At 35.6% G+C, this 25,938-nt stretch overlaps 1 protein-coding gene across 2 annotated transcripts in view; it reads left to right on the top strand.

Annotated features, from left to right (window-relative positions):
- The window catches only part of LOC102967993 (UDP-glucuronosyltransferase 2C1-like), a 57,705-nt gene that overhangs the window by 17,878 nt on the left and 13,889 nt on the right, over nucleotides 1-25,938 (top strand). The window contains exons 1-3 of one of the 2 annotated variants that reach the window (XM_007086904.3): nucleotides 13,115-14,022; nucleotides 20,353-20,501; nucleotides 25,464-25,595. In XM_007086904.3, the coding sequence (XP_007086966.2) occupies nucleotides 13,302-14,022; nucleotides 20,353-20,501; nucleotides 25,464-25,595 (1,002 nt within the window). In that variant the 5' untranslated portion in view covers nucleotides 13,115-13,301. Of the gene's footprint in view, nucleotides 1-13,114; nucleotides 14,023-20,352; nucleotides 20,502-25,463; nucleotides 25,596-25,938 lie in introns of those variants that run through there. The other variant, XM_042984419.1, reaches the window with a different exon arrangement.

Raw genomic sequence — 25,938 nt, 5'->3', positions numbered from 1 at the left:
TTTTTGATCGTATAATCAATCTTTGTTTTTTTGCCACTTTTTTTGCCCTGTCATCCATGACCCCAGAATTCTATATTTTTTAGATTAAGTTTACCCTTTGCAACTTGTCTTCACCAAAGAAGAGTCAGTAGAAAAAACACCACAGTAGACAATGTGTGCAGTACGTGCAAACAACAATAAACCTGAAGAGACAAAAAACATACAAAAAGATGGCCAATTAAACCCAATAAACTGCATTTCCATATGTTTTGCATTGGTAAAATAAATATCCACCATAGGAGAAGCACCAAATAACTGGTTACTCTAGAGCTGGTCTGATGGCTCTTTCAACAGATTGGTGATGGGTGCAGAGATGAAGGTTTACACATGGCCTAACAGAATGACTCCCTCTAACTATGACTGGGCTACTACTACTGATACAAAGAATCTAGCCTGCTCGTATGTCTACTTGGATTATACTTCTGGAGATCAATGGGGCTGAAGATTCAGTGGGCCTCCTTCATGCTTATCTTTGTCAGGGCTTCATATAACCCCCATTTCACAGACTTCACTTTAAAATTATTCATCTGAGTTGTATCATGGTGCAGTACCCAAAGGTACAGAATCTTTGGGATGCTAAAAAATGAGAAATTTGAAATATCTGCCGTGCCAGTTTTCAGTTTATTGTGTCTCAGCTTCAGATTCAGCTTTGTGATCTTGAATCTGGACCCTGTAAACATTTCTTCTTTGCTAACTGGATAAATGTCAAGCTTCACCAGTAGAGGTCCCTGGAGTGACTTTTATTATTATCTGGTAATTTTTGTGAATATTATTGGATTTTAAGAACATATATTTTTTAAAATGTACTTAAAAATTCTAAAGATACTTTTAAAAATATAAGAAATTTTAATATTTGTATTACTTATTTGTATTACTTATCCTTTAATAGATACTGCATTCTATATGGAAATTAAAACTCCTACACAGTTCCTGATGTAGATGGACCCATCTTCCCTGTGTTATTTTCAAGATTAACTTCATAATCACTTGATTTTTGTCTTTGACCTCTATGTTGCTTACAAAATTCTGACTGTAAGCTGTATATTTGAAATAAACAGTATTAACACAGAGATTATAAAGATGAAAAAGTTACATCAATCCTGTCATTCTGTGTAACCGCTTGGAATTTTTGTGTTTAAATCTTTTTGGACAACATAGACATTTGAAAGCTGTTAGGATTGATCTTGAAGAAACAACCACATGGATAGTATTGTAGTTTTTGCAATGTATAATGGGATTTTTGTGACTCTGTTCAATGTATCTTTATGTTCACGTCTTTTCCTAACTCTATGTATATATATTGCTTTATGTGAAACTGCAAAATTAAAGTGAATAGAGGATTCTTTGATCATGTATAATTGGACATAGGTTTATGTATCTGATTATATGGTCTAAGAATTGCAAAGATCAATTTTTTTTAGAATAAAACTATTTATTACATTTTAATATAGTCAAGACACATGTTTAAAAATTACACAATTAAAAACATTTTTAATTTCTGAATGCAACTATAACAATGACATAAAATTATTTTATTATTAAAGTGATTTTTGGTAATAACATTATACACTGTATGATGAATATATTGTTAAAACTTTACCTTGTATACCAAATATACTACCTAACTCATTTTCTGTTATTTTTGGTGTGGTTTACAGGTATTATTTTCAGCGTAGATTTTACTTAAATTCCATGTTTTTAAGCCACTGTAGTCAACTTATAAAAATTACTTATCAAGCTAAAATACAGTGGAATAAAATTACACTTAAAGTAATTTAATTCCCTTAACACAAATTATTAATATGTATGCAAATATAAAGAATAGGTGCTTAACTCAAGGACAATGTAAATAAAAGCAATTTTGCTTGTGCTTTAGGTTTGCTTTATATTCAAGTCCTTTGGGAATACTGCCAGAAATGCTGTTTCCCACAAGGGTTACAACACTTAGGAGAAAATAATTACAGTTAATTTAGATTTTGACTGTTCGCACTTTTATTTTTATTTGAACAAAACTGTTGGTAAAGCCTTCTATTTAACCATTATTCTAGATTTATAAAACTGGATCTTTTAGAAATTATGTTATGTTAAAGGCATCCAAATTGGTCCATAAAATACTAGCTTATCTTCTTACCAGAGAAGGCTCCAAGGAAGCCTGGTATTATTAAATACCTTTCTGGTATTTAATTTCTAAGTGATTAAAGCTTTGAAAATTGTTGTTGCAGAGCAGAAAACATTAAAATATTTTCAGTTTCACTGATGCTTTTATCCACATTTACATCCAGCACTTAGATACATTATGATATGCACAGTTATCACAGGGACAGTTTGCATTATTTATGTGGCTTTTAGTTTATAATGAGGTTAATTATGCACAAATGCATAATATATACAGGAATGTAGGTGCATTTGCAACAATGCTGACTATACCTCATTTCCACCTGAAAGACAATGACAACTGTTATGAAGTAAAAAGAAAAATCTAAGAGAAAGTACTTCTACTTGAAACAGAAAACACTTAAGATACGGTGTTCTATACATAATCTGAATTTTTAATGAGATAGTTCGTATTCATGTAGTTTCTCAACAATCTGTAAGCAAACTCTAACATCCAGTATGTTTTAAAGTACCTGTCATTTCCATAAGAGCAAAAAGGCCTGAGAAAAAAATGTTGGGTATTATACCATGAATGAGGCATTATAGAGGGGGCCTTGAAATTATGTCTACTAGAGTGGGGGGAAATCTTTTCACACACTATTTCTCAATTATAGTAGTTACTTTGCAACAAAAAACCGTATTTTTATATTTTTTAATTTTATTAAAAAAAAATTTTTTTTTAACATTTATTTATTTTTGAGACAGAGAGAGACAGCATGAATGGGGGAGGGTCAGAGAGATAGAGGGAGACACAGAATCCGAAACAGGCTCCATCTTCTGAGCTGTCAGCACAGAGCCTGACGCGGGGCTCCAACTCACGGACCGCGAGATCGTGACCTGAGCCGAGGTCGGACGCTTAACCCACTGAGCCACCCAGGCGCCCCTAATTTTATTTTTTAAAATTTACATCCAAATTAGCATATAGTGCAACAGTGATTTCAGAGTAGATTCCTTAGTGTCCCTTAGCCATTTAGCCCATCCCCCCTCCCGCAACCCCTCCAGTAACCCTCTGTTTGTTCTCCATATTTATGAGTCTTTTCTGTTTTGTCCCCTTCCCTGTTTTTATATTATTTTTTCCCCTCCCTTATGTTCATCTGTTTCGTTTCTTAAAGTCCTCATATGAGTGAAGTCATATGATTTTTGTTTCTCTGACTAATTTCACTTAGCATAATACTCTCCAGGTCCATCCATGCAGTTGCAAATGGCAAGATTTCATTCATTTTGAGCCGAGTAATACTCCATTGTATGCGTATATATATATATGTATATATGTGTGTATATATATATATATATATATATATGTATATATGTGTATATATATGTGTATATGTGTGTGTGTATATATATATGTATATGTGTGTGTGTGTGTATATATATATATATGTATATATATACCAACTCTTCTTTATCCATTCATCCATCGAAGGACATTTGGGCTCTTTGCATACTTTGGCTATTGTTGATAGTGCTGCTGTGAACATTGGGGTGCATATGCCCCTTCGAAACAGCACCCCTGTATCCCTTGGATAAATAACTAGTAGTGCAATTGCTGGGTCATAGGATAGTTCTATAATTTAAAAAAAAAAAAATTTTTTTTTTTAACGTTTTATTTATTTTGAGACAGAGAGAGACACAGCATGAACGGGGGAGGGGCAGAGAGAGAAGGAGACACAGAATCGGAAGCAGGCTCCAGGCTCTGAGCCATCAGCCCAGAGCCCGACGCGGGGCTCGAACTCGCGGACTGCGAGATCGTGACCTGAGCTGAAGTCGGACGCTTAACCGACTGAGCCACCCAGGCGCCCCAGTTCTATAATTTTTTGAGAAACCTCCATACTGTTTTCCAGAGTGGCTATGCCACTTTGCCTTCCCACCAGCAGTGCAAAAGGGATCCTCTTTCTCAGCATCCTCACCAACATCTGTTGTTGCCTGAGATGTTAATGTTAGACATTCTGACAGGTATGAGGTGGTATCTCATCGTGATTTTGGTTTGTATTTCACTGATGAGTGATGTTGAGCATTTTTTCATGTGTCAGTTGGCCATCTGGATGTCTTCTTTGGAGAAGTGCTATTCATGTCTTTTGCCCATTTCTTCACTGGATTATTTGTTTTTTGGGTGTTGAGGTTGATAAGTTCTTTATAGATTTTGGATACTAACCCTTTATCTGATATGTCATTTGCAAATATCTTCTCCCATTCTGTCAGTTGCCTTTTAGTTTTGCTGATTGTTTCCTTTGCTGTGCAGAAGCTTTTTATTTTGATGAGGTCCCAGTAGTTCATTTTTGCTTTTGTTTCCCTTGCCTCCGGAGACGTGTTGAGGAAGAAGTTGCTGCGGCCAAGGTCAAAGAGGTTTTTGCCTGCTTTCTCCTGGAGGATTTTGATGGCTTCCTGTCTTACATTGAGGTCTTTCACCCATTTTGAGTTTATTTTTGTGTATGGTGTAAGAAAGTGGTCCAGGTTTATTCTTCTGCATGTCGCTGTCCAGTTTCCCCAGCACCACTTGCTGAAGAGACTGTCTTTATTCCATTGGATATTCTTTCCTTCTTTGTCAAAGATTAGTTTCCCATACATTTGTGGGTCCATTTCTGGGTTCTCTATTCTGTTTCGTTGGTCTGAGTGTCTGTTTTTGTGCCAGTACCATACTGTCTTGATGAATACAGCTTTGTAGTATAGCTTGAAGTCTGGGATTGTGATGCCTCCTGCTTTGGTTTTCTTTTTCAAGATTGCTTGGGCTATTCGGGGTCTTTTCTGGTTCCATACAAATTTTAGGATTATTTGTTCTAGCTCTGTGAAGAATTCTGGTGTTACTTTCATAGGGATTGCGTTGAATATGTAGATTGCTTTGGGTAGTATCGACATTTTAACAATGTTTGTTCTTCCTATCTAGGAGCATGGAATCTTTTGCCTTTTTTTGTGTGTGTCTTCAATTTCTTTCATAAGCTTTCTATAGTTTTCAGTGTATAGATTTTTCACCCCTTTGGTTAGATTTATTCCTAGGTATTTTATGGGTTTTGGTGCAACTGTAAATGGGATTGATTCCTGGATTTCTCTTTCTGTTGCTTCATGGTTCGTGAATAGGAATGCAACTGATTTCTGTGCATTGATTTTATATCCTGCAACGTTGCTGAATTCATGAATCAATTCTAGCAGTTTTTTGGTGGCATCTTTTGGGTTTTCCATATAGAGTATCATATCATCTGCGAAGAGTGAAAGGTTGACCTCCTCCTGGGCGATTTGGATGCCTTTTATTTCTTTGTGTTGTCTGATTGCAGAGGCTAAGACTTCCAATACCATTTTGAATAACAGTGGCAAGAGTGGACATCACTGTCTTGTTCCTAACCTTAGGGGGAAAGCTCTCAGTTTTTCCCCATTGAGGATGATATTAGCGTTGGGTCGTTCATATATGGCTTTTATGATCTCGAGGTATGCTCCTTCTGTCCCTACTTTCTTGAGGGTTTTTATCAAGAAAGGATGCTGTATTTTGTCAAATGCTTTCTCTGCATCTATTGAGAGGGTCATATGGTTCTCGTCCTTTCTTTTATTGATGTGATGAATCACGTTAATTGTTTTGTGGATATTGAACTAGCCCTGCATCCCAGGTATAAATCCCACTTGGTCGTGGTGAATAATTTTTTTAATGTATTGTTGGATCCGGTTGGCTAATAACTTGTTGAGGATTTTTGCATCCATGTTCATCAGGGAAATTGATCTCTAGTTCTTTTTAGTGGGGGTTTCTGTCTCCTTTTGGAATCAAGGTAATGCTGGCCTTATAGCAAGAGTTTGGAATTTTTCCTTCCATTTCTATTTTTTAGAACAGCTTCAAGAGAATAGGTGTTAACTCTTCCTTAAATGTTTGGTAGAATTCCCATGGAAAGCCATCTGGCCCTGGACTCTTGTTTTTTGGCAGATTTTTGATTACTAATTCAGTTTCCTTATTGGTTACGGGTCTGTTCAAATTTTCTATTTCTTCCTGTTTCAGTTTTGGTAGTGTATATGTTTCTAGGAATTTGTCCATTTCTTCCAGATTGCCCATTGTATTGACATATAATTGCTCATAATATTCTCTTATTGTTTGTATTTCTGCTGTGTTGGTTGTGATCTCTCCTTTTTCATTCTTGATTTTATTTATTTGGGTCCTTTCCTTTTTCTTTGTGATCAAACTGGCTAGTGGTTTACCAATTTTGTTAATTCAAAGAACCAGCTTCTTGTTTCATTGGTCATTTCTTCTATTTTTTTGGTTTTGATAGCATTAATTTCTGCTGTAATCTTTATTATTTCATGTGTTCTGCTGGTTTTGGGTTTTATTTGTTGTTCTTTTTGCAGCTCCTTAAGACGTAAGGTTAGGTTGTGTATCTGAGATCTTTCTTCCTTCTTTAGGAAGGCCTGGATTCTGTATACTTTTCTCTTATGACCGCCTGTACTGCGTCCCAGAGGTTTTGGGTTGTGGTGTTATCATTTTCATTGGCTTCCATATACTTTTTAATTTCCTCTTTAATTTCTTGGTTGGCCCATTCATACTTTAGAAGGATGTTCTTTAGTCTCCAAGTGTTTGTTACCTTTCCAAATTTTTTCTTGTTGATTTCAAGTTTCAGTGTGTTGTGGTCTGAAAATATGCATGGTATGATCTCGATCTTTTTGTGCTTGCTGAGGGCTGATTTATGTCCTAGTACATGGTCTATTCTGGAGAACATTCCATGTGCACTGGAGAAGAATGTGTATTATGCTGCTTTAGGATGAAATATTCTGAATATATCTGTTAAGTCCATCTGGTCCAGTGTGTCATTCAAAGTCATTGTTTCCTTGTTGACTTTTTGATTAGATGATCTGTCCATTGCTGTGAGTGGGGTGTTGAAGTCTCCTACTATTAGGGTATTACTACTGATGAGTTTCTTTATGTTTGTGATTAATTGATGTATATCTTTGGGTGCTCTCACATTTGGTGCATAAATGTTTACAGTTGTTAGGTCTTCTTAGTTATAGAGCCCTTGATTATGATATAATGCCTTTCTGCATCTCTTGATACCGTCTTTATTTTAAAATCTAGATTGTCTGATAGAAGTATGGCTAACTTCGGCTTTCTTTTGTTGACCATTAGCATGATAGATGGTTCTCCATCTCCTTATTTTCAATGTGAAGGTGTCTTTAGGTCTAAGGTGGGTCTCTTGTAAACAGCATATAGATGGATCTTGTTTTCTTACTGTTTTATTACCCTATGTCTTTTGGTTGAGCATTTAGTCCATTGATGTTTAGAGTGAGTACTGAAAGATATGAACTTATTGCCATTATGATGCATGTAGAGTTGGAGTTTCTGGTGGTGTTCTGGTCCTTTCTAATCTTTGTTGCTTTTGGTATTTATGTATGTATGTATTTTCTATATATTTTCATCTTTTCTCCCTTTAGAGAGTCTCCCTTAAAATTTCTTGCAGGGCTGGTTTAGTGGTCACAAACTCCTTTAATTTTTGTTTGGGAAACTTTTTATCTCTCCTATTTTGAATGACAGCCTTGCTGGATAAAGAATTCTTGAGTACATATTTTTCTGATTCAGCACACTGAATATATCCTGCCACTCCTTTCTGGCCTGCCAAGTTTCTGTGGATAGGTCTGCTGTAAATCTGATTTGTCTTCCCTTGTTTAGGGACTTTTTTTTTTCCCTTGCTGCTTTCATGATTCTCTCCTTGGCTGAGTATTTTGTTTAATTGACTATAATATGCCTTGTTGATGGTTGGTTTTTGTTGAATCTGATGGGGGTCCTCTGTGTTTCCTGGATTTTGATGTCTGTGTCTTTCCCCAGGTTAGGAAAGTTTTCCACTATGATTTGCTCACATAACCCTTCTACCCCTATTTCTCCTCTTCCTCCTTTGGGACCCTGATGATTCTGATGTTGTTCCTTTTTAATGAGTCACTGATTTCTCTAATTCTTAAATCGTGCTCTTTTGTCTTAATCGTCCCCTTTTTTTCTGCTTCATTATTCTCTATAAGTTTGTCCTATATTGCTGATTCTCTGTTCTGCCTCATCCATCCTTTCTGCTGCTGCATCGTCCATGATTGCAGCTCAGTTACAGCATTTTTAATTTCATTCTGGCTATTTTTTACTTCTTTTATCTCTGTAGAAAGGGATTCTAATCTATTTTTGACTCTAGCTAGTATTCTTATTATCGCAATTCTAAATTCTGGTTCAGACATCTTGCTTGTATCTGTGTTGGTTAAATCCCTGGCTGTTGTTTCTTCCTGCACTTTTTTTTGGGGTGACTTCCTTCGTTTTGTCATTTTGAAGGGAGAATAGGAATTAATGAGGTAGAAAAATTAAAATGAAAAAATGAAAATTAAAAAATATGAAAGTTAAAAAATAAACACTCACACACACACAGAAAATCTAATAAATGGTGCTAGATCCTAGGTGTGTTTTGTTCTGGGTGTTGATAGTAATTAGAGAAAAAAGGGGGGGGGGGGAAGGAAATCATTTGAGATTTTGAAAGAGTGAATACACTGAAGTAGACTAAAATGAGATGATGGGAGTAAAATAGAATTTGAAAAAATTTACACAAAAGTGAAGAATATAGTAGAAAAAAATTAAAAATATTTTTAATAAAAACTAAAAATAAAAATGAATTTTTTCTTTCTGTATTCAAGAAAAAGAATAATGAAAAAGAAATGATTGAAAATTTGAAAAAGTGAATAAATCAAAAGTATTTATTGATTAAAATAAAATAATGGAAGTAAAATAGAATTTGAAAAAATTTACATAAAATAAAATATAGTAAAAAAATTAAAAGAAAATATTTTTAATAGAAATTGAACGTAGAAATGAAGTTTTTCTCTTTCTGCATTCAAGAAAAAGAATAGAAACGAAAAAGAAAAAAAAAGAAATCGTTTGAAAATTTGAAAAGGTGAATACACTGAAGAAGACTAAAATAAAATGATGGAAGTAAGAGAGTTTGAAAAAATTTACACAAAAGTAAAAAATATAGTAACGAAATTAAAAATACTAAAAATTGAAAATAAAAATGAATTTTTCTCTTTCTGTATTCAAGAAAAAGAAAAATAGTGTAAAGAGAAAAAAAGAAAGAAAATTGAATAGATGGACCTACAGATTGAAATAGGAGTGAAATTACTTCGTTTTCCCATAGAAGTCAGACTATGTAGCGCTTTATAGTCCATAAACTAAGTAGGTGGTGAGACTTGTGTTCTTGAAGAACGAGGTTGGCCCCGTTGGGCGGGGCTCATTGTAACGGCTCCGTTCTCCACTAGATGGCACTGCTAGTCCACGGGGGTAGATTGTTGTGGTGCTCGTAGGTGTGTATGCGCATGCGCAGGAGAGGTGAAAATGATGTCACACAGCTACCCAGTCTCTAGTATCGGATCTATGTTCTCCCCGATCAGCAATTGTGCACTTGTCCTCTCTCTTCAGCTTTCATCTGCTCCCTGCTTTTTCACTCTTCGTGACCAGGCCCCACCCAGGCAGTACCTCTCTCCCAAGTTTTGTATCAAATGCGGCTTTTTACCCTGGTCTCTTACTTCTGAAGGACTGTGGCTTTGACCCGTTCTGCCCCTCTGGGAGGGTCTCACTGAGCAATGGCCAAAAGCTGGCTGCACCCAGGAACGCTTGTGGGACCCTGCTGCTGCCCGTGCCCCGAGACTGTGGCCAGGTGCCTGCCTGCCCCATAAAAAGTTTGCGAGATAGTGTAGCAGCAGTTTTTCAGGGATTATGGAAAATCACAACACATATCTGTCACCAGGCTTCACCCTTAACGACCTTGTTCCAGCACCAGCGAATGTGGCTGTTTTCTGGGGTCTGCTGCGACCGGTGGCTTCAGTAGTCTCCACCAAATGTCCTTCCAGCAGTGGAACTGATTTTCCCCGTGTGGCCTGAGAACCTCCCGGACCCCACTCTGTTCCTGGCGATTCACCCTTCTCACCAGAGTACCGCCAGGTATCGAGCTGTGGAGTTGCAGACTTTGTGCTCTCCTTGTTTACAGTCTTAATGGAGTTTAAACCCTCTCCTTTCTCCTTTCTCCTTTCTCCTTTTCCCTTTTTAGTTTAGTCCCTGCGGCTGTTTCTAATTTTCCACTTTCTCTCCAGCTGCTTTTGGGGAGGGGTACTTTTCCCGTATTCCTCCCCCTCCCAAGTCTCCATCCTCTCTCTGCCTGCAAAAGTGGCTCCCTGCCCTCCACTGGCTTCTCTCTCCCCCAAGTTCACCTCTTCGTGCCACATACCTGCTGAATTCTGTGGTTCAGGTTGTGCAGATTGTTGTGTTAATCCTCCAATTAGATTTTTAGGTGTATAGGATGGTTTAGTGTTGGTCTGGCTGTATTTCATGGACGCGAGACACACAAAAAACTTCCATGCTGTTCTGCCATCTTGGCTCCTCCAATATCTCAATAACTTGTATTTGAGTTCCCAGATTCTTCTGCTTCATAGAGTATGCTGTTGATGATCTGTATTCATTTTTTCATTTCATTCATTATATTCTTCAGACCCAATATTTCTGTTTGTTTGGTCCTCATATAAGCAAAATATCCTCTTTAATTTTTTTCTAACTTTATCTTTGGCTCATTTTTTTATGATTTCTATCTGTATTGAAACTCCCATTGTGTACATATATTGTTTTTCTGATTTCATTGATTTTTCTGTGTTCTCTTAAGCTTACTCTGCTTCCTTAGAACAATCTAATTTGTAATTTTTGCAGGCAATTCACAGATTTGCATTTCTTTGTGTTCTTTGGTGGTGTCCTATTTCCTTGACTCTTCTTGTTCCTTGAAGTCTTGTGTCAGTTTTCACATTAAAGAAGTGATCATTCCCTCCAGGGTTTGCTGACTGGCTCTGGGGGAGAAAAACACCTTCACCCGTCAGTCCCACTAGCTTTCTCAGTCCTTTTCTATGGATGTCTGCTCCTTACTTCTTGTTCCCTCTTGAGGGGATGTCTTCAGATTGTATGACTTATCCTAACCCACAAAAACAGACCTAGTGTTGAGAGCTTCCCATTCATTTTCCCTAGGGCAGAGCCCTGAAATGTTTAAGTTTGTGTAAACTCTCCCAATCCCACAGATTCAGGCCAGCCTTTTTCACTTGCCCAAAAGCTGTCTACAAAGGCTTAGTCTCACCACAATGGGGTCATGCACCTTGAGCTATCAAAGGTAATAGGAGTGAGGTACATGCAGTGTTGGGGACAACTGTGGGCCTAGCTGGGGAAGGGAGGTGTGAAGATGAGATGTCCCCAAAAGCTGGTAGGCAGGCTTACTGGTGGAGTCCATAATTCTTGCTGATATCACTTCAGAAAACAATTGCTAATAATCAAAAAGCTCAAAGAAAGCTGATGTGGATGGAGGAATAAAGTAGAATAACATAAGATTAGAATATCAGTCAGGATTCATGGGTCCATTTCAGAGAATACAGATTTTAACATACACGAAAAAGAGAGTTAACATATTTTACCCAAGACTGACATTCTCTGAAATAAACTTTTTGAAAGTCAGGAAAGTTTCTTTGTATAAAGCGGGTTATGAGAGTGTAAAAATGAAAGTAGGGATGTTAGAAAACTATTGCAGTAAATCCAAGTTGGATATGAAAATGGCTAGGTTTAAAGTGATAATAACAACTGACAGAGAAGAACAGATCAATATATAACTTGGGAGTAGAACTTATAGATACGGTGATCAATTGAATAATTGCTCAATCCTGTTTTTTATTAGTCAGATATTCTTATGATATTGGAAATGATAATGTTATTATGATATATTTCTTACTAATTCCTTGTATAAAATCAATTTTTTTTAAGAAAAAAATTTTTTATTTTTTTGAGAGGGAGAGAAAGAGAGACAGAGCACAAGTAGGGAAGGGGCAGAGAGAGAGGGAGACACAGAATCGAAAGCAGCCTCAGGCTCAGAGCTGTCAGCACAGGGTCCCATGTGGGGCTCGAATCCATGGGCTGTGAAATCATGACCTGAGCTGAGGTCAGACTCAACCGACTGAGCCACCCAGGTGCCCCTAAAATCAACTTTTTAAGCAAAAGGATTATTGATAAAGTTATTGTCCTAAATATCATTGGACCCATTTCTACATGGGGTGGTGGTTTCCAGGTGTAGGGATCCAAGCAAAAAAAAGAAAATAGAATTTTACATTATAAAAAGTTTGTTAGAACAAGAAAGTAAAGAAAATAGAATTGAGTGTGATGGAAGGAAAAATAAGATTATTAAGGTATCTTCTTCATGACTTGCCTTTATTCTGTTTCTTTTCAACATAATATGAATCTGATCTAGAATCAGAACTTGAATTCATATATGAAGTAATAGCAAAAGAAAAAAAATATTTTTTCTCTTAAAGATAGATATGATTTGGCAGAAAGGGCACTGAATTCAGCATGAGAACATTTGGATTTAAATTTTCTCCCTGCCCTAATGCCTCTGGCACATATACTCTGCTTCTGGAAGTAGGTGATAACCTCTTTCCTCTAGAATTCCTAGCAGAGTTGTCCGTAAGAAAAATACTACACAGACCATTCTGTTCAAAGGAACTTTTAAGATACCAGAGAAAAAGTTACCAAAATACCCAGCCTTAATTGAATATGCTTCACATGGTGATGGATTTTAACATCATTTAGAATTTATTCTCAATTTGTGTTTAAGCCTTTTTGTTTTCATATCCTCTAAAAGAAGTTTTAAAACTCTCATTCTATTTTCTACCTAACTCATTTCGTTGTTTGTATTGATTAAAAACATTTTTTTAATGTTTGTTTATTTTTGAGGGGGAGGGAGAGAGAGAACACGCACTCGCACGAGTGGAGGAGGGGCAGAGAGAGGGAGACACAGAATCTGAAGTGGGCTCCAGGCTCTGAGGGGTCAGCACAGATCCTGATGCATGGCTCAAATTCACGAATCACTAGATCATGACCTGAGCCAAAGTTGGATGCCTAACCGACTGAGCCACCCAGGCGCCTCAACTGTATTGATTTTTTTTTAAAACAAAACAGCTGCATTTGGTAAAACCAACTATGTACTCCAAAGTTCAGCTCAACCTACTATAAATTGATTGAGAAAGTCATGAAGGAGATCTGTGGGATTGTGAACTTCATGAACTTGGTTTAAGCCTCGGTTTAGTTAGAGCAAGAGTTGATCATGAGGACTGTAAAAGGTTTCTGGGTTCTTTTCATGCTGCATCTGTATTTCTTCGACTCTGGAAGGACTGGGAAAATACTTGTGTGGCCCTTGGATTTTAGTCACTGGATTAATTTAAAAGTTATCCTGGATCAACTCCAGCTTCGTGGGCATGAGGTAACTGTCCTGGTACCTTCACCAAGTTATCTGTTTGATCATACCAAGATTCCCTTTAATGTGGAGATCCTTCAACTTCCAGTAACTAAAGAAACTCTCATGGAAGAGTTCAATGGTATTCTCTATGATATTTCCTTTGAAGTGCCAAAACTTTCATGGTGGAGCATGCAAGGAAAACTGACAGAACTTGTCTACAGGTTTTCTAGGACAGCCAAAAGAATGTGTGAGAGTGCTATCACAAATAAGGAGTTACTCAGCAGGCTACAAGCAGCTAAGTTTGATATCTGTTTAGCTGATCCCTTAAGCTTTTGTGGGGAATTGTTGGCTGAGCTCCTCAATATTCCATTTATATACTCTTTTCGATTTTCTTATGGGAATGTCATTGAGAGACTGTGTGCTCAGCTTCCTATCCCTTCTTCATATGTTCCTGGCATCACATCGGGACTGACAGACCGCATGACTTTTGTACAGAGACTAGAGAATTGGTTACTGTACATAGTGACTGATATTATGTTTTTATATTTTGTATTTCCGGAATGGGATGACTATTACAGCAAGGCTTTAGGTAAGATATATTTGCATGCATTAAAGATTCTTACTTCATAAGAAAAAGGGTGCCTGGGTGGCTGAGTTGGTTAAACATCTGACTCTTGATTGTGACTCAGGTCATGATCTTGTGATCATGAGATCAAGCCCGAGGCCTGCTTGGGATTCTCTCTCTCTCTCCTCGCTCTTTGCTTCTCCCCCCACTCATGCACTCACACCTGTGTGCTTTCTCTCTCAAAATAAACACTTAAAAAATAAAATGTAAATGTTTACCTGACGATATAAAATCTTAAAAAATGTATTTTAAAAATTTTTTTGTATGTGTTTTATTTATTTTTGATAGAGTGCAAGTAGCAGAAGGACAAAGAGAGAGGGTTAGAATCTAAAGACAGGCTCCAGGCTCTGAGCTAGTTGTCAGCACAGAGCTTGATGCAGGGATTGAACCCACAAACTGTGAGATCATGATCTGAGACCAAGTCAGACATTTAACTGATTGAGCCACTCAGGTGTCCCTTAAAAAAATATTTTTAAGTGAGGACCCAAGCTTTTTAAGTAAAAAACAAAAAAAAAAAAAAAATTTTTTTTGGTTTTGGATGATTGATTTTTTACAAATTATCACAGGAAGAATATTCTCCATGTATACACATAAATCCTGGTTGCTGCTACTAATGTTTTTGGAATATCTAGAAAACTGTGTGCTGAATTTGACATAATTCTGGACTATTCCTCTCTTGTTTAGTTTTGCTTTTATACAGTCTGGTTTTTTGGGGTTTTTTTTTTTTTTTCTTTTTTTCCTGATTGACTTGCTTTTTCTCAGGCTTTTCTGTTTGCATCCAATTTAGGTTTTATTGCTGGTTGCAGGGTTTAGCATGTGATGAGCACAAAACTAGAAAATAAATAAATATATATTGGTTTCATATGCAGTTCTCTCCCAATGGCAAAATGTGATTTTTTTCCCCCTATAAGACCATGTTTCCAGATTTTTTAAATCTCACTGTTTTGTTTTTTTTTGTTCTATTCAAAATTGCATTAGAGGTCAAATTGTGAGCTTTGACCCTGAGCACACTGTTTTCTCTCTTACTTCAGCAATTCCTTTTACCTCTTTATATTCTCCATTCCCATACTATAGATTAGTTCAATGGGAAGTTTCATTATAATTCTTTTTCCAGGGGCGCCTAGGTGGCTCAGTTGGTTAAGGTGTCCCAACTTCAGCTCAGGTCATGATACCACAGCCTGTGGGTTCAAGCCCCTCATTGGGCTTTGTGCTGACAGCTCAGAGGCTGGAGCCTGCTTTGGGTTCTGTCTCTGTCTCTCTCTGCCCCTCCCCCCTCCCTCTCTAATAAATAAACATTAAAAATAATAATAATTCTTTTTTCCAAAAGGTGAGGAAGTTTTTGCTGTTATGGCTTGTCTTGTTTTACATTACAAAGAGCTATATAAATAGGGGCGCCTGAGTAGCTCAGTCAGTTGAGGGAGCACCGACCTTGGCTCAGGTCATGATCTCGCAGTTTGTGGGTTTGAGCCCCATGTTGGGCTCTGTCCTGACAGCTGGGAGCCTGGAGCCTGCTTCGGATTCTGTGTCTCCCTCTGCCTCTGCCCCTTCCCAACTTGTGCGCTCATTCTCTCTCTCAAAAATAAACATAAAAAAAAAAAAAAACTATAAGAATAGAAAGTATCTTCATTATTATTTTATACTTGCCTAGTCTTCCAGTTTACAAGTCTGCATATTTTGGACATCTTACATCCTTGTCTTTCTCTTTAAAGTATATTTTAAAAGCAAAATCTCTCTTCTCAACAACTTGGTCCCTGGCATTACTACTGGCATCTTAACAATAACAAAATAATCACTTACTCTCCCTATGAAGTTTTTCTATGTAACCCTAAAGATTTAGAATATTAGTACCTTAAGTGTAAATTTTAACATGGCCAAATAACTTATCAACTATTACCGTTGAATCACACTTCCTTGTGATGCGAGACATTTTCACATTATACATATTAGTTTCACTTTGCTTTTAGGTTTCTCTCTATTCATTCTTCTCAATGCCAGAACAAAATAATGTCAGGAAAAAAACTCCCACATAAGATTCTTCAGTTATATCTCTGGAGCTTAAGAGTATAAATTCCTACTATGTTTATTATAAAATGTTTGTAGATAGCCTTCTGCATCTTTCCTCTCAAATGAACTTTATGGAAAGTTTATGAAGCATTCTATGTGTTTACTGAGTTAAGTTTACACTGAATTCAGAGATCAATCAGGGGAAAACTGACCTCTTGAACATCTAAAGTTTTTCAAAACAAATTTTTATTCAGATCTTTTTTATAACAATCAGTAATATTTTACCATTCTTTGCTAAAACTCTCACTTATTTCTAGCATTATTTTTATAGTCTAGTTACCATTAATATCTCTTTTTTATAGTTATAAAGATAAAGGAGATCCGTTGGTGCTTTTGTATTTCACTCTTGAATTCAGCAACCTAAATATAATCCCTTAGCAACTCTACTAGTATTTAAGTTAGATTTAGATTGGACTGACAATTCATAAAAAGTCAGTAAGTGGGGCGCCTGGGTGGCTCAGTTGGTTAAGCGGTCGACTTTGACTCGGGTCATGATCTCATGGTCCGTGAGTTCGAGCCCTGCGTCCGGCTCTGTGCTGACAGCTCAGAGCCTGGAGCCTGTTTCGGATTCTGTGTCTCCCTCTATCTCTCTGACCCTCCCCCATTCATGCTCTGTCTCTCTCTGTCTCAAAAATAAATAAACGTTAAAAAAAATTAAAAAAAAAAAGTCAGTAAGTAATGACAGTCATTTTTTTTCTTTCAGAAGTTGATCTCACTTTTTGGTTTGTTTTGGAGGGTTGTTTTTTGTTTTTGTGTGATTTTGTGAGTGTGTGTGTGTGTGTGTATGTGTGTGTGCTGCGTATTCCATTGACTGACTGCTCCAATAAGATCATGAGTAATAGGTGATAACCAAAACTCTTTTCTTGTTATGAATTTTTGCACTTTTACTGAGATAACAGTTGAGGTATAACATTTTATAAGATACTCATCGCAATGATTTGAGAGATGTATTACTGTGAAATGATTACCATGATAAGTTTGCACCCATTACCTCACATACTTATAATTGTTTTCCTTATGGTGAGAACTTTTAAGATCTACTGTCTTAGAAACTTGCAAATAAACAAAATAGTATTCTTAGCTATAATGATTATGTTGTACACTATATTCCCCAGTATTTATTATCTTATAACTGGAAATGGACATCTTTTGACAACCTTCGTCCCATTCGTCCACTCTACACTCAGCCTCTGGCAACCACGAATCGGATCTCTCTTATCATGAGTTTGATTTTTCTAGACTCTGCATATAATCGATATCAAACAGCATTTGCCTTTGCTGATGAAGTATGCTGCCCAAGATATGCCAGTGATTAGTTCAGGACAGTATAAGATCTAACACACAGCACTGTGACTTTTTCTGGGCCTTCTGTGGATGGAAGCAGGTGCTTATTTCTTCTAGATTTGGCCCTAAAAACATGTGGACAGAAACTGCTATGCCCATCACTTACCCATGGTCAGGGGCCAAACAGCAAAAGGCAAAACTGAGCAAAGGTAACAGCATCTCATCTTGGAGACATTTTCTGAGTCATGAATAAAGCGGTGAGTGATCTGTTGCTGGATCTAAGTTGTCTGTTTATTTCTGGTTCCAGAAACTTAACATGAAGTTTTGGAACCTCTTTTATAGTGAACCATCATTGATGGAACATGACTTTGTCTCTGATTCTTAGCTCTTGGCACCCTAGAATATTCTTTTTGGGAATATATCAGTAATCTGAGAAAGAAGAATGTGAAGGCTTGATAGGTAGACAGAAAACATTTCTTTGGCTCAGAAGTTTAAAAATTCTATTACTTTATTAGAATAAAGTTTTTTATTTAGGGTTATTCAGAATTTAGGATCTTCATTATGTAACGTATTCCAAGTATTTTTTGAATTATTTTTGAAAAAAATACAACCCATAATTCTTATACAATCATTAAATGAATCATAAATATATATATGTATGCATATATATACATACACACACATATATATACATATGTATATATGTATATATATATTTTCAATCATTGAGGAGGAAACCAGTTAAGAATGCAAGTGTGGTTCAAATATATTTTGAGGAGCTACTTGTAAACAACTGGGGGGAAAAAGTAATGTTAGGGTAATACTACTAAAGTTAGACACAAAACTGCTTAATGTCATATAGAGCAATAAAATCATAATTTGGGGGATGATATTTTCTACCAGACAGAAATACGCAAGCTAAAATTTAACCCAAGTATATGTGGACTCAAAAGTAAATAGGGAATCAGTAATAAAAAAGTAAAATATAGGCACATTCTTCTAAAGAATTAAATAATTCTTCCATCATTTATTGTTTAACAGTGTCTCAGTATGACATCAAAAAGGAATGCTGTGGTTTCTTTTGACTTCCAAATTTGAGACAATGGTTTCTAAAAATCTATTTATCCAAATCAATTATTTTTACTTCCCTTGTACTATATTGACTTCATTTCAATAAATAGCATTAAGTGTCCTAAATATCCTAATGTCCTAATATCTCAGGAATGGAGATTCAACAGCAAAAAGACAGTATCTTGTTATGAAGAAGTGAATCAACCATTATGACCCAGCAGTTCTACTCTTAGCTGTGTATCCACAATAAATAAAAACATATGCCCACACAAACATATACATGAATGCTCATAGCAGCATTATTCATAGTAGCCCAAAATGAAAACAACCTAAATGATCATCAACTGATAAATGGATAAAGAAAATGAAGCATATCCATATAAAGAAATCTTATTAAGCAATAAAAAGTAATGAAGAACAGATACAGACTACAACATGGATGAACCTTGAAAACATTATGCTAAGTGAAAAATGGGAGCACAAAAGACCATTTGTAATTTATTTATATGAAATGAGTGAGATTATTCTGGAACAGACCAATACAGACAAAGTAGAGTAGTGGTTGTCAGAGGCTGCGAAGAAGGGGAAACAGAATGACTGCCAATGGATACAGGGTTTTTTAGAGGGGGTAATGAAAATATTCTAAAATTAAATAATGGTGATGGCTGCATAACTTTATGAATATACTAAAAACTACTGAACTGTGTATTTTAGAAGGAAGTATTGTATGGCATATCAATTACAAAACTGTTATAAAAAAGGTGGGGCGAGTGAAGCATTACACAAAGAGAAGAAGATTACATCCGTGGCTGACACCAGGAAGTCACTAAAATGGAGAATGTACTGAGTATGAAGTTGGATTTTCAATACCATTGCCATTACCAGAATCAAACCCATAAATTACTGAGATTTGTTTGTGATTGCTTATACAGATAGATTGTCCTGGTCAATTCAAAATCCCTCATATTTTCTGATCAAAATTTTAACATGTTTAGAATTATCAAGGAGAATATTTAAAAGGCCTTATGGTGGAAAACTATATAGTTACAATTTCCTCGTATCAGCAATACTGAATATATATTTCAAAAGGACACAAAACCTCTGGGTAAGTTTCCTTATACCATAGTAATTGACTAGAATTCAGAAATAAAGCTCTGGCTCCTAAATAAGGAAAATCATTTAATTCAGCCACTAATTTGAGTTTTTATTCTGTTAATGTTCAATTGGTTGCCACATCAGTTGAAAGGTACTCCTTTGTTGCTGTCAGTCAACTAAATATGTCAGAATAGCTAATATTTTGCCACCAAAGAGGACAAACTCTTGTGAAACAGGAACTTTAATTTTGCATAACAAAGGAGATAAGACTTTTCAAAAATGTATTAAAAGATTCTATTCCTGGCTGGATGTGATTAGGTGTTTACAGCACACTCGAAAACACGAGAAGACAGATGAATTTCAAAGGTCAGTTTTTAAAGAAATCAAAAGGCTTTTGGAGCAACAAGAATGAGATAAATTGTAATTCCAGAAGAGTCAGAGACCCTACTACAATGAGCCAAGGATCACTGCTTGTTTCTTATCCTTTGCTGAGAGTATTTGCCAATTCTGAGCATGAAGTAGGGCTCAGGCTTAGCTGAAGAGACAGACTCCATTGGCAGGAGAAAGCAGCAGGCTTTTGGTCTTGTTCTAGACTTAAATCCTTGCTTGGTTATTCAAAATCTCACTATTATGTGCCTTCAGGAAAAGGTGAATTGATTTTGTATGGTTTGCATGGGCCCAATATTGGTTCTTTAAAGATTTTTCTTAGAAAATTAGATGGTCAAACATTTCCTATTTAATATACCAGTTTGTTTTCCATTATCCTTCATTTTTATTCAGGAAAACCTGCCACATTATGTGAGATTATGGGGAAAGCTGAAATGTGGTTGATTCGAACTTACTGGGATATTGAATTTCCTTACCCTTATTTACCTAACATTGAATTTGTTGGAGGACTGCACTGCAAGCCTGCAAAGCCCCTACCGAAGGTAAATAAGTGTGCTTATTTTTGATTGTTTAACTTTTTATCTCCTGGAATTATTTCTAGTTTATTATTTATAATGTTTAATCCCTAAGCTGAAAACATAGACACAGCAATTAATGGGCATTATTTTCTTAGACTATTATACTACCATAGGTATCTTATAACATTATCATGACAACCACTAGTGATGTTGTTCATCAGCTATGTCACATATTTGCTAAGGATGAGATTCCTAGCCCCTGAGTGTAGTGGAACCATGGAGTACTCTGCACAATGAGACTGAGGTAAAGTGGTATGTATCCCTTCTAGGCCCACTATTTAATTGTCAGATCTGGTTACTACAGAGTTCTCTTTTCCTTTGTTATGTCAAAGGGCTATAGATAGTAGCTACAGGTAGTGTTCTAGATAATATATCAACCTGAGTTCCCGATTAAAGAATGGATAAACCAGCTGCAGCTCAATAGATAAGGATTCAACATAAGAAAAAAATAAATTGTTGTCTTAGGCCACTGAGATTTTGTAGCTGCATGTTATTTAGCATAACCTAGTCTTAGAAATGGATAATAGTGGGGAAATTATAATACTTTGAGAATATTTCAAATAGAGATATAATGGCCCATCCAAAAAACCTGGCAAAAGTTCAACAATGATGAACTGTTTGGTTTTAACAAAGAAGAGAAATTAGACTGAGAAGGTTATCAGGAGATAGTTTATTAAAAAAAAAAAACAAAAAAACAACAAATGGGCAATACTAAGTATTCTTCAAACTTAAGATCAATGAAAGATCAGTGTATAATTTTTAAACAGCAAAACATTTCATAAACATTGACTTACCTTTTCATAAACATTGACTATTGAATTGTTTGGAATGAAGCAAGATTTAACACAGGGAAATGAGCTGAGATACAGTTGCAATAATTCCTGCAAGAGATTATAGAGATCCAAACTATAATATGATAGTAATTTTTGAGTAGAAGTAGAGAGATTTAAGAAGTACTTACAAAAAAAAATCATTATGATTTGGTGATTGGCTGGAGGTGGGGATTAAGGGAGAGAGTTCGAGAATGAATCCTTGGCTTGTTGTTTCTTTGTATATGTCTTTGTTGGTTTCTTACAGCCAATTTAGCAGAGAATAGTGGCATTTACTAAAGTGAAGAATTAAAGGGGAGCAGCTGTGAGGGAAAATAATGTGTTCATATTTGGGCATGCTAAATTTGAGGTACCAATGCGATGTTAAGTAAGCAGCTGTTGAATACAGTGTCTTAATCTCAGGGGATAGGCAGTATTTGTGTTTTTCTTCTTTTAATTTTAATACACTGTTTTTAGAGCCATTTACATTCACAGCAAAATTTAGCAGCAAATATAGAGAATTCCTGCCTGTTTCCTACACACAGCTTCTTCCACCATAAATATCCCACACTAGTGGGGCACAGTTGTTACAATCAATACCAACCAATTTCCATAACTTAAAGTTAACTCTTTATGTTATATATATTATAGGTTTTGATACATGTATAATGTCATGTATCAGCCCTTATAGTATCATACGGAACAGTTTCACTGCCCTAAAAATCTCCTATTCTACACTTATTCATCTATCCCTATCCCTAAATCCCTGGGATCACCACTTTTTTACTGCCTCCATGGTTTTGCCATTGCTTAATAAGCAATGGTCTTAAATTAGGGATGTCAAGGGATAAAAAAAAAAACATGATTTCATATTGGGTGCTTATCGTGAACATTAAGTTACCCAGAGTAAAAACAGAAGTTGGGGTGGAGCATAAGACTATGAACTAGATGCCTCTGTGAATGGGGGCTGTTCCTAAAAGATTGACAATTGGCATTAGGAATCATGGGTTATTGATATTGATATGTTTTTATGATTAAAAACATAAAGATGAAGATACTTTTTTAAGGCATAGTAAAGGAAACCGTTGGAAATACAGTCAGAAGAGAGGAGAACACGGATCAAGTGTCTATCTGGACCCTGACTGATATAAGTATGGTAGAATGAATAGAGTATACTTAAAGGATTATAGGGCAAAATCCAATTTTCAGTAAGACCAGAAAGTATATGGAATACTCATCGAAGAGACTGAGAATATTTGGGAATTTTTAAACCATGTAACAGGAAGTTTTACTTTATTTTATTATATAAATTAATATTTTGACAACTTAAATAATATTGGAAATCCATTCTATATTATTCTAAACTATTGCTTTTGCTCAGAAAGTAATCACTTAGGGGCCTCTGGGTGGCTCAGCCTATTAAGCTCCAACTATTGATTTTATCTCAGGTCATGATCTCACAGTTTATGAGATCAAGGTCCATTTTGGGCTCTGTGCTGACCTTATGGAATCTGCTTGGGATTTTCTTTCTTCCTTTCTCTCCGTCCCTCCCCTACTTGCTCTTTCAAAATAAACAAACATTAAAAAATAAGTAATCACTTAAATATTCTGAGCCTTCTTTATGTTATTTCATAGTTTTTGGTAAAATATCCATGCACTGTATAGATTCAATTCTAAAGACAAAGAAAAAACTGTCAGGATAGTGTAAGATTTACTTATAGGCTTATTTGCTATATCTTAATAATTCAGTACTATTCAGAACCCTCCTATTGCCTTATTACTGATACCATAACATACCATATGTGTTTACATAATCTATGTTTGTGTGTATTTACATAATTAGTTATTTCACCAATAATATATGTTTCTCCAATGCAATCTTATTTCCCATATCTCTTCCCACCAGAGCATAGTAGGACCCCAGGGACACTCCAAAAGTGTACAAACACTAACTCAAAAACAGCACACAAATGTGGTTATTATTTGTGGAAAGAATCAAGTTTTATCAGATTTTGTCATCATGTTTCTTTCTGTTAGAGCCTCAAACCTCATGATTACTTCACTTTTCATCCTCATTATGGGTTACTTTGTACATTCACATTGACTTTTGTATTTGTAGGTAACATACATTTAGTGTCCTTAATCTGCTTTTTATAATTAGGGATATTACTGAAAATCCTGCAATATTCTAATACCAAAACTAAACACCTGAATTATTCAGGGAATGAAATTTTGCGAAAATGCTTGCATATTAAAGAATTAACAAATAGGTGGATTATGAGTAAAACAAATTGCTCTCCATCATGTGGGTGATCCAGTCAGTTAAAGGCTTGAACAGGCTTATTTAGATTTTAAATTATTATTATGATATCATATAAATATATGTAGGAGATAAATATTCACTTACCTTTTTTGTCTCAATAATTTATATATTATTACACCACTCCTAATAATCTACTCAGTGTGATTTTTTTTCTCACTGATTGTCTCACTAACTTCTGACATCACTCTTATCCCATGGCAGGCTTTCATATACTCAGTTCTTTTTCTGGTCTTACCACTTTTGTTCTATTGTTCACATCATCTACTAGGAGATCAGAGCAATCATTTTACATATTTCATGTTATATATTACATATTATTATCTGAGGTACTTCCAAGTATTTCCTTTTATTTTCCAAAATTCATTAATTATTTATGAAAGATATTCTTTTACATACATTATAAAATACTTGCCGATTTCTCAAGAAGATTTTGCTGTAATTGAAAATTAAAGAGACTGTTGGGTTTACATATTAAGTCAATCCATCTATCATCACAGTGTGATAGTTAATTTTATGTGTCAGCTTGCCTGGGCCAAATACTTAAATATTTTGTCAAATATTATTCTGGGTGTTTCTGCAAGGTAATTTTTGGATAAAATTAACATTTAAATAGGTGGATTTTGAGTAAAGCAAATTGCTCTCCATTATGTTGGTGAACCTCTGCAGGCTTGAATAAAACAAAAGTCTGACCATTCTGAAGCAAAAGAGAATTCTGACAGCAGACAGCCTTCAGAACTGAAAGACAGTATTGGCTTTTGTCTGAGTCTCCAGACTGATAGCCTATCCTGCAGATTTTGGACCTGTCGGCCTCCATAATCATGTGATCCAATTCTTTAAAATGAATCTCTTTCCTGCCTTCCCCTTTCAGTCATCATACATTTTTTTTTCTTGTCTTACTTGATTGGCTTAGTTTATTTAGTACTTAAAAATGGGATAAAAAGATTGCTTTTGACTTCAACAGGATTAAATATGCCATTTTTATCTTTAATGCAAAGCCATATATTTCCATAATATTATTGTCACTTATAGGTATTATAGGTATTTCTGTGTTACTTATCTGATAAGTTGTATGGCTACCTGATTTCTAAATGTGGTACTGGAAGCTTATATAAAGCACAAATGTAATCAAAAGAAAATTTAAATTTAGAAACAGAAAAAAAGTAAGTATCCATTAGCATATCATTATTCTGGCCGTGAATGAACATAAAAGTTCATGATAATCTTCTTAGCATCCAAGGCTAAATATAAAGTGAAGTACCAGAAGAATTTAACTTAAAGCAGTAATCAAATGCCACATTTGGGGCATTATGGAGAGGATGTTAGAGGCAGTAGAGAGCACGAAGTATGGTCACTGGCTGTACAGTCAACAAGCTTCACTGAGAAATTTGGTTCTGCCGGCTACTGCTGTGTAGCGTTGCACAAATTACTTAACCTCTCTGAAACAGCTCTCCCGTGTGGAAATGTATACGTATCTCTTAAGTTCACCATATATCTAAGTTAAATAATGCATCCAAAGACCTTAGCACATGGCAGGAGATAACACATAGTCAATAATTTGTAAACACAGGCACACACAAACATACCTCAAAAGTGTTTAGAACACATTGGAAGGGAACCTCCAAACTAAATTATTTTTATTTCCCTGATAACCAGTGATCATATTTCATACTCCAAAATGGTTAACATGGAAAGACAGAACTGTTCAATAATTCAGACACAGTGCTAAAGTTATATGGCTTTCTTGTTCTTGTAAGCTCTAAATTTTCATTATTACAAAGACTGTTTTCTTTACAGGAGTTAGAAGAGTTTGTCCAAAGCTCTGGAAAGGATGGAGTTGTGGTATTTACTCTGGGTTCAATGATCAAAAACCTCACAGAAGAAAAGTCTAATCTAATTGCATCAGCCCTTGCCCAGATTCCACAGAAGGTCGGATAATCTTATCTTTTTTTGAGGGGCAGCCATTTTAAAATCCATGAAGTTCTCCTTAAAAATCTACTTAACGAATGTTAAGAAAAGCTATTAGTATTGTTAATATCAATTTAACTGAACTCTGAGGAAAAAGTATTAAATGCTAGAGAGGGCCACTAAAAACATTTGATTATTATCTTGCTTTAAACTTGGCATTACTATCAGGAACACATATTGTAGTATTTTTATTTTTACTAATAGGATAAAATAAATCATTCACTAATCTGAAGCAATCTGTTGGCTCTATGTCTAGGATTTAAGGCTTCTATGTAACCTAATCTTATTTTGTTGTTCTTGTTTA

Source organism: Panthera tigris, chromosome B1 (assembly GCF_018350195.1).
Source record: "Panthera tigris isolate Pti1 chromosome B1, P.tigris_Pti1_mat1.1, whole genome shotgun sequence".
Lineage (NCBI taxonomy): Eukaryota > Metazoa > Chordata > Mammalia > Carnivora > Felidae > Panthera > Panthera tigris.
The sequence above is the reverse complement of the archived record's forward strand: the minus strand, read 5'-3'. Positions and strand labels throughout refer to the sequence as shown.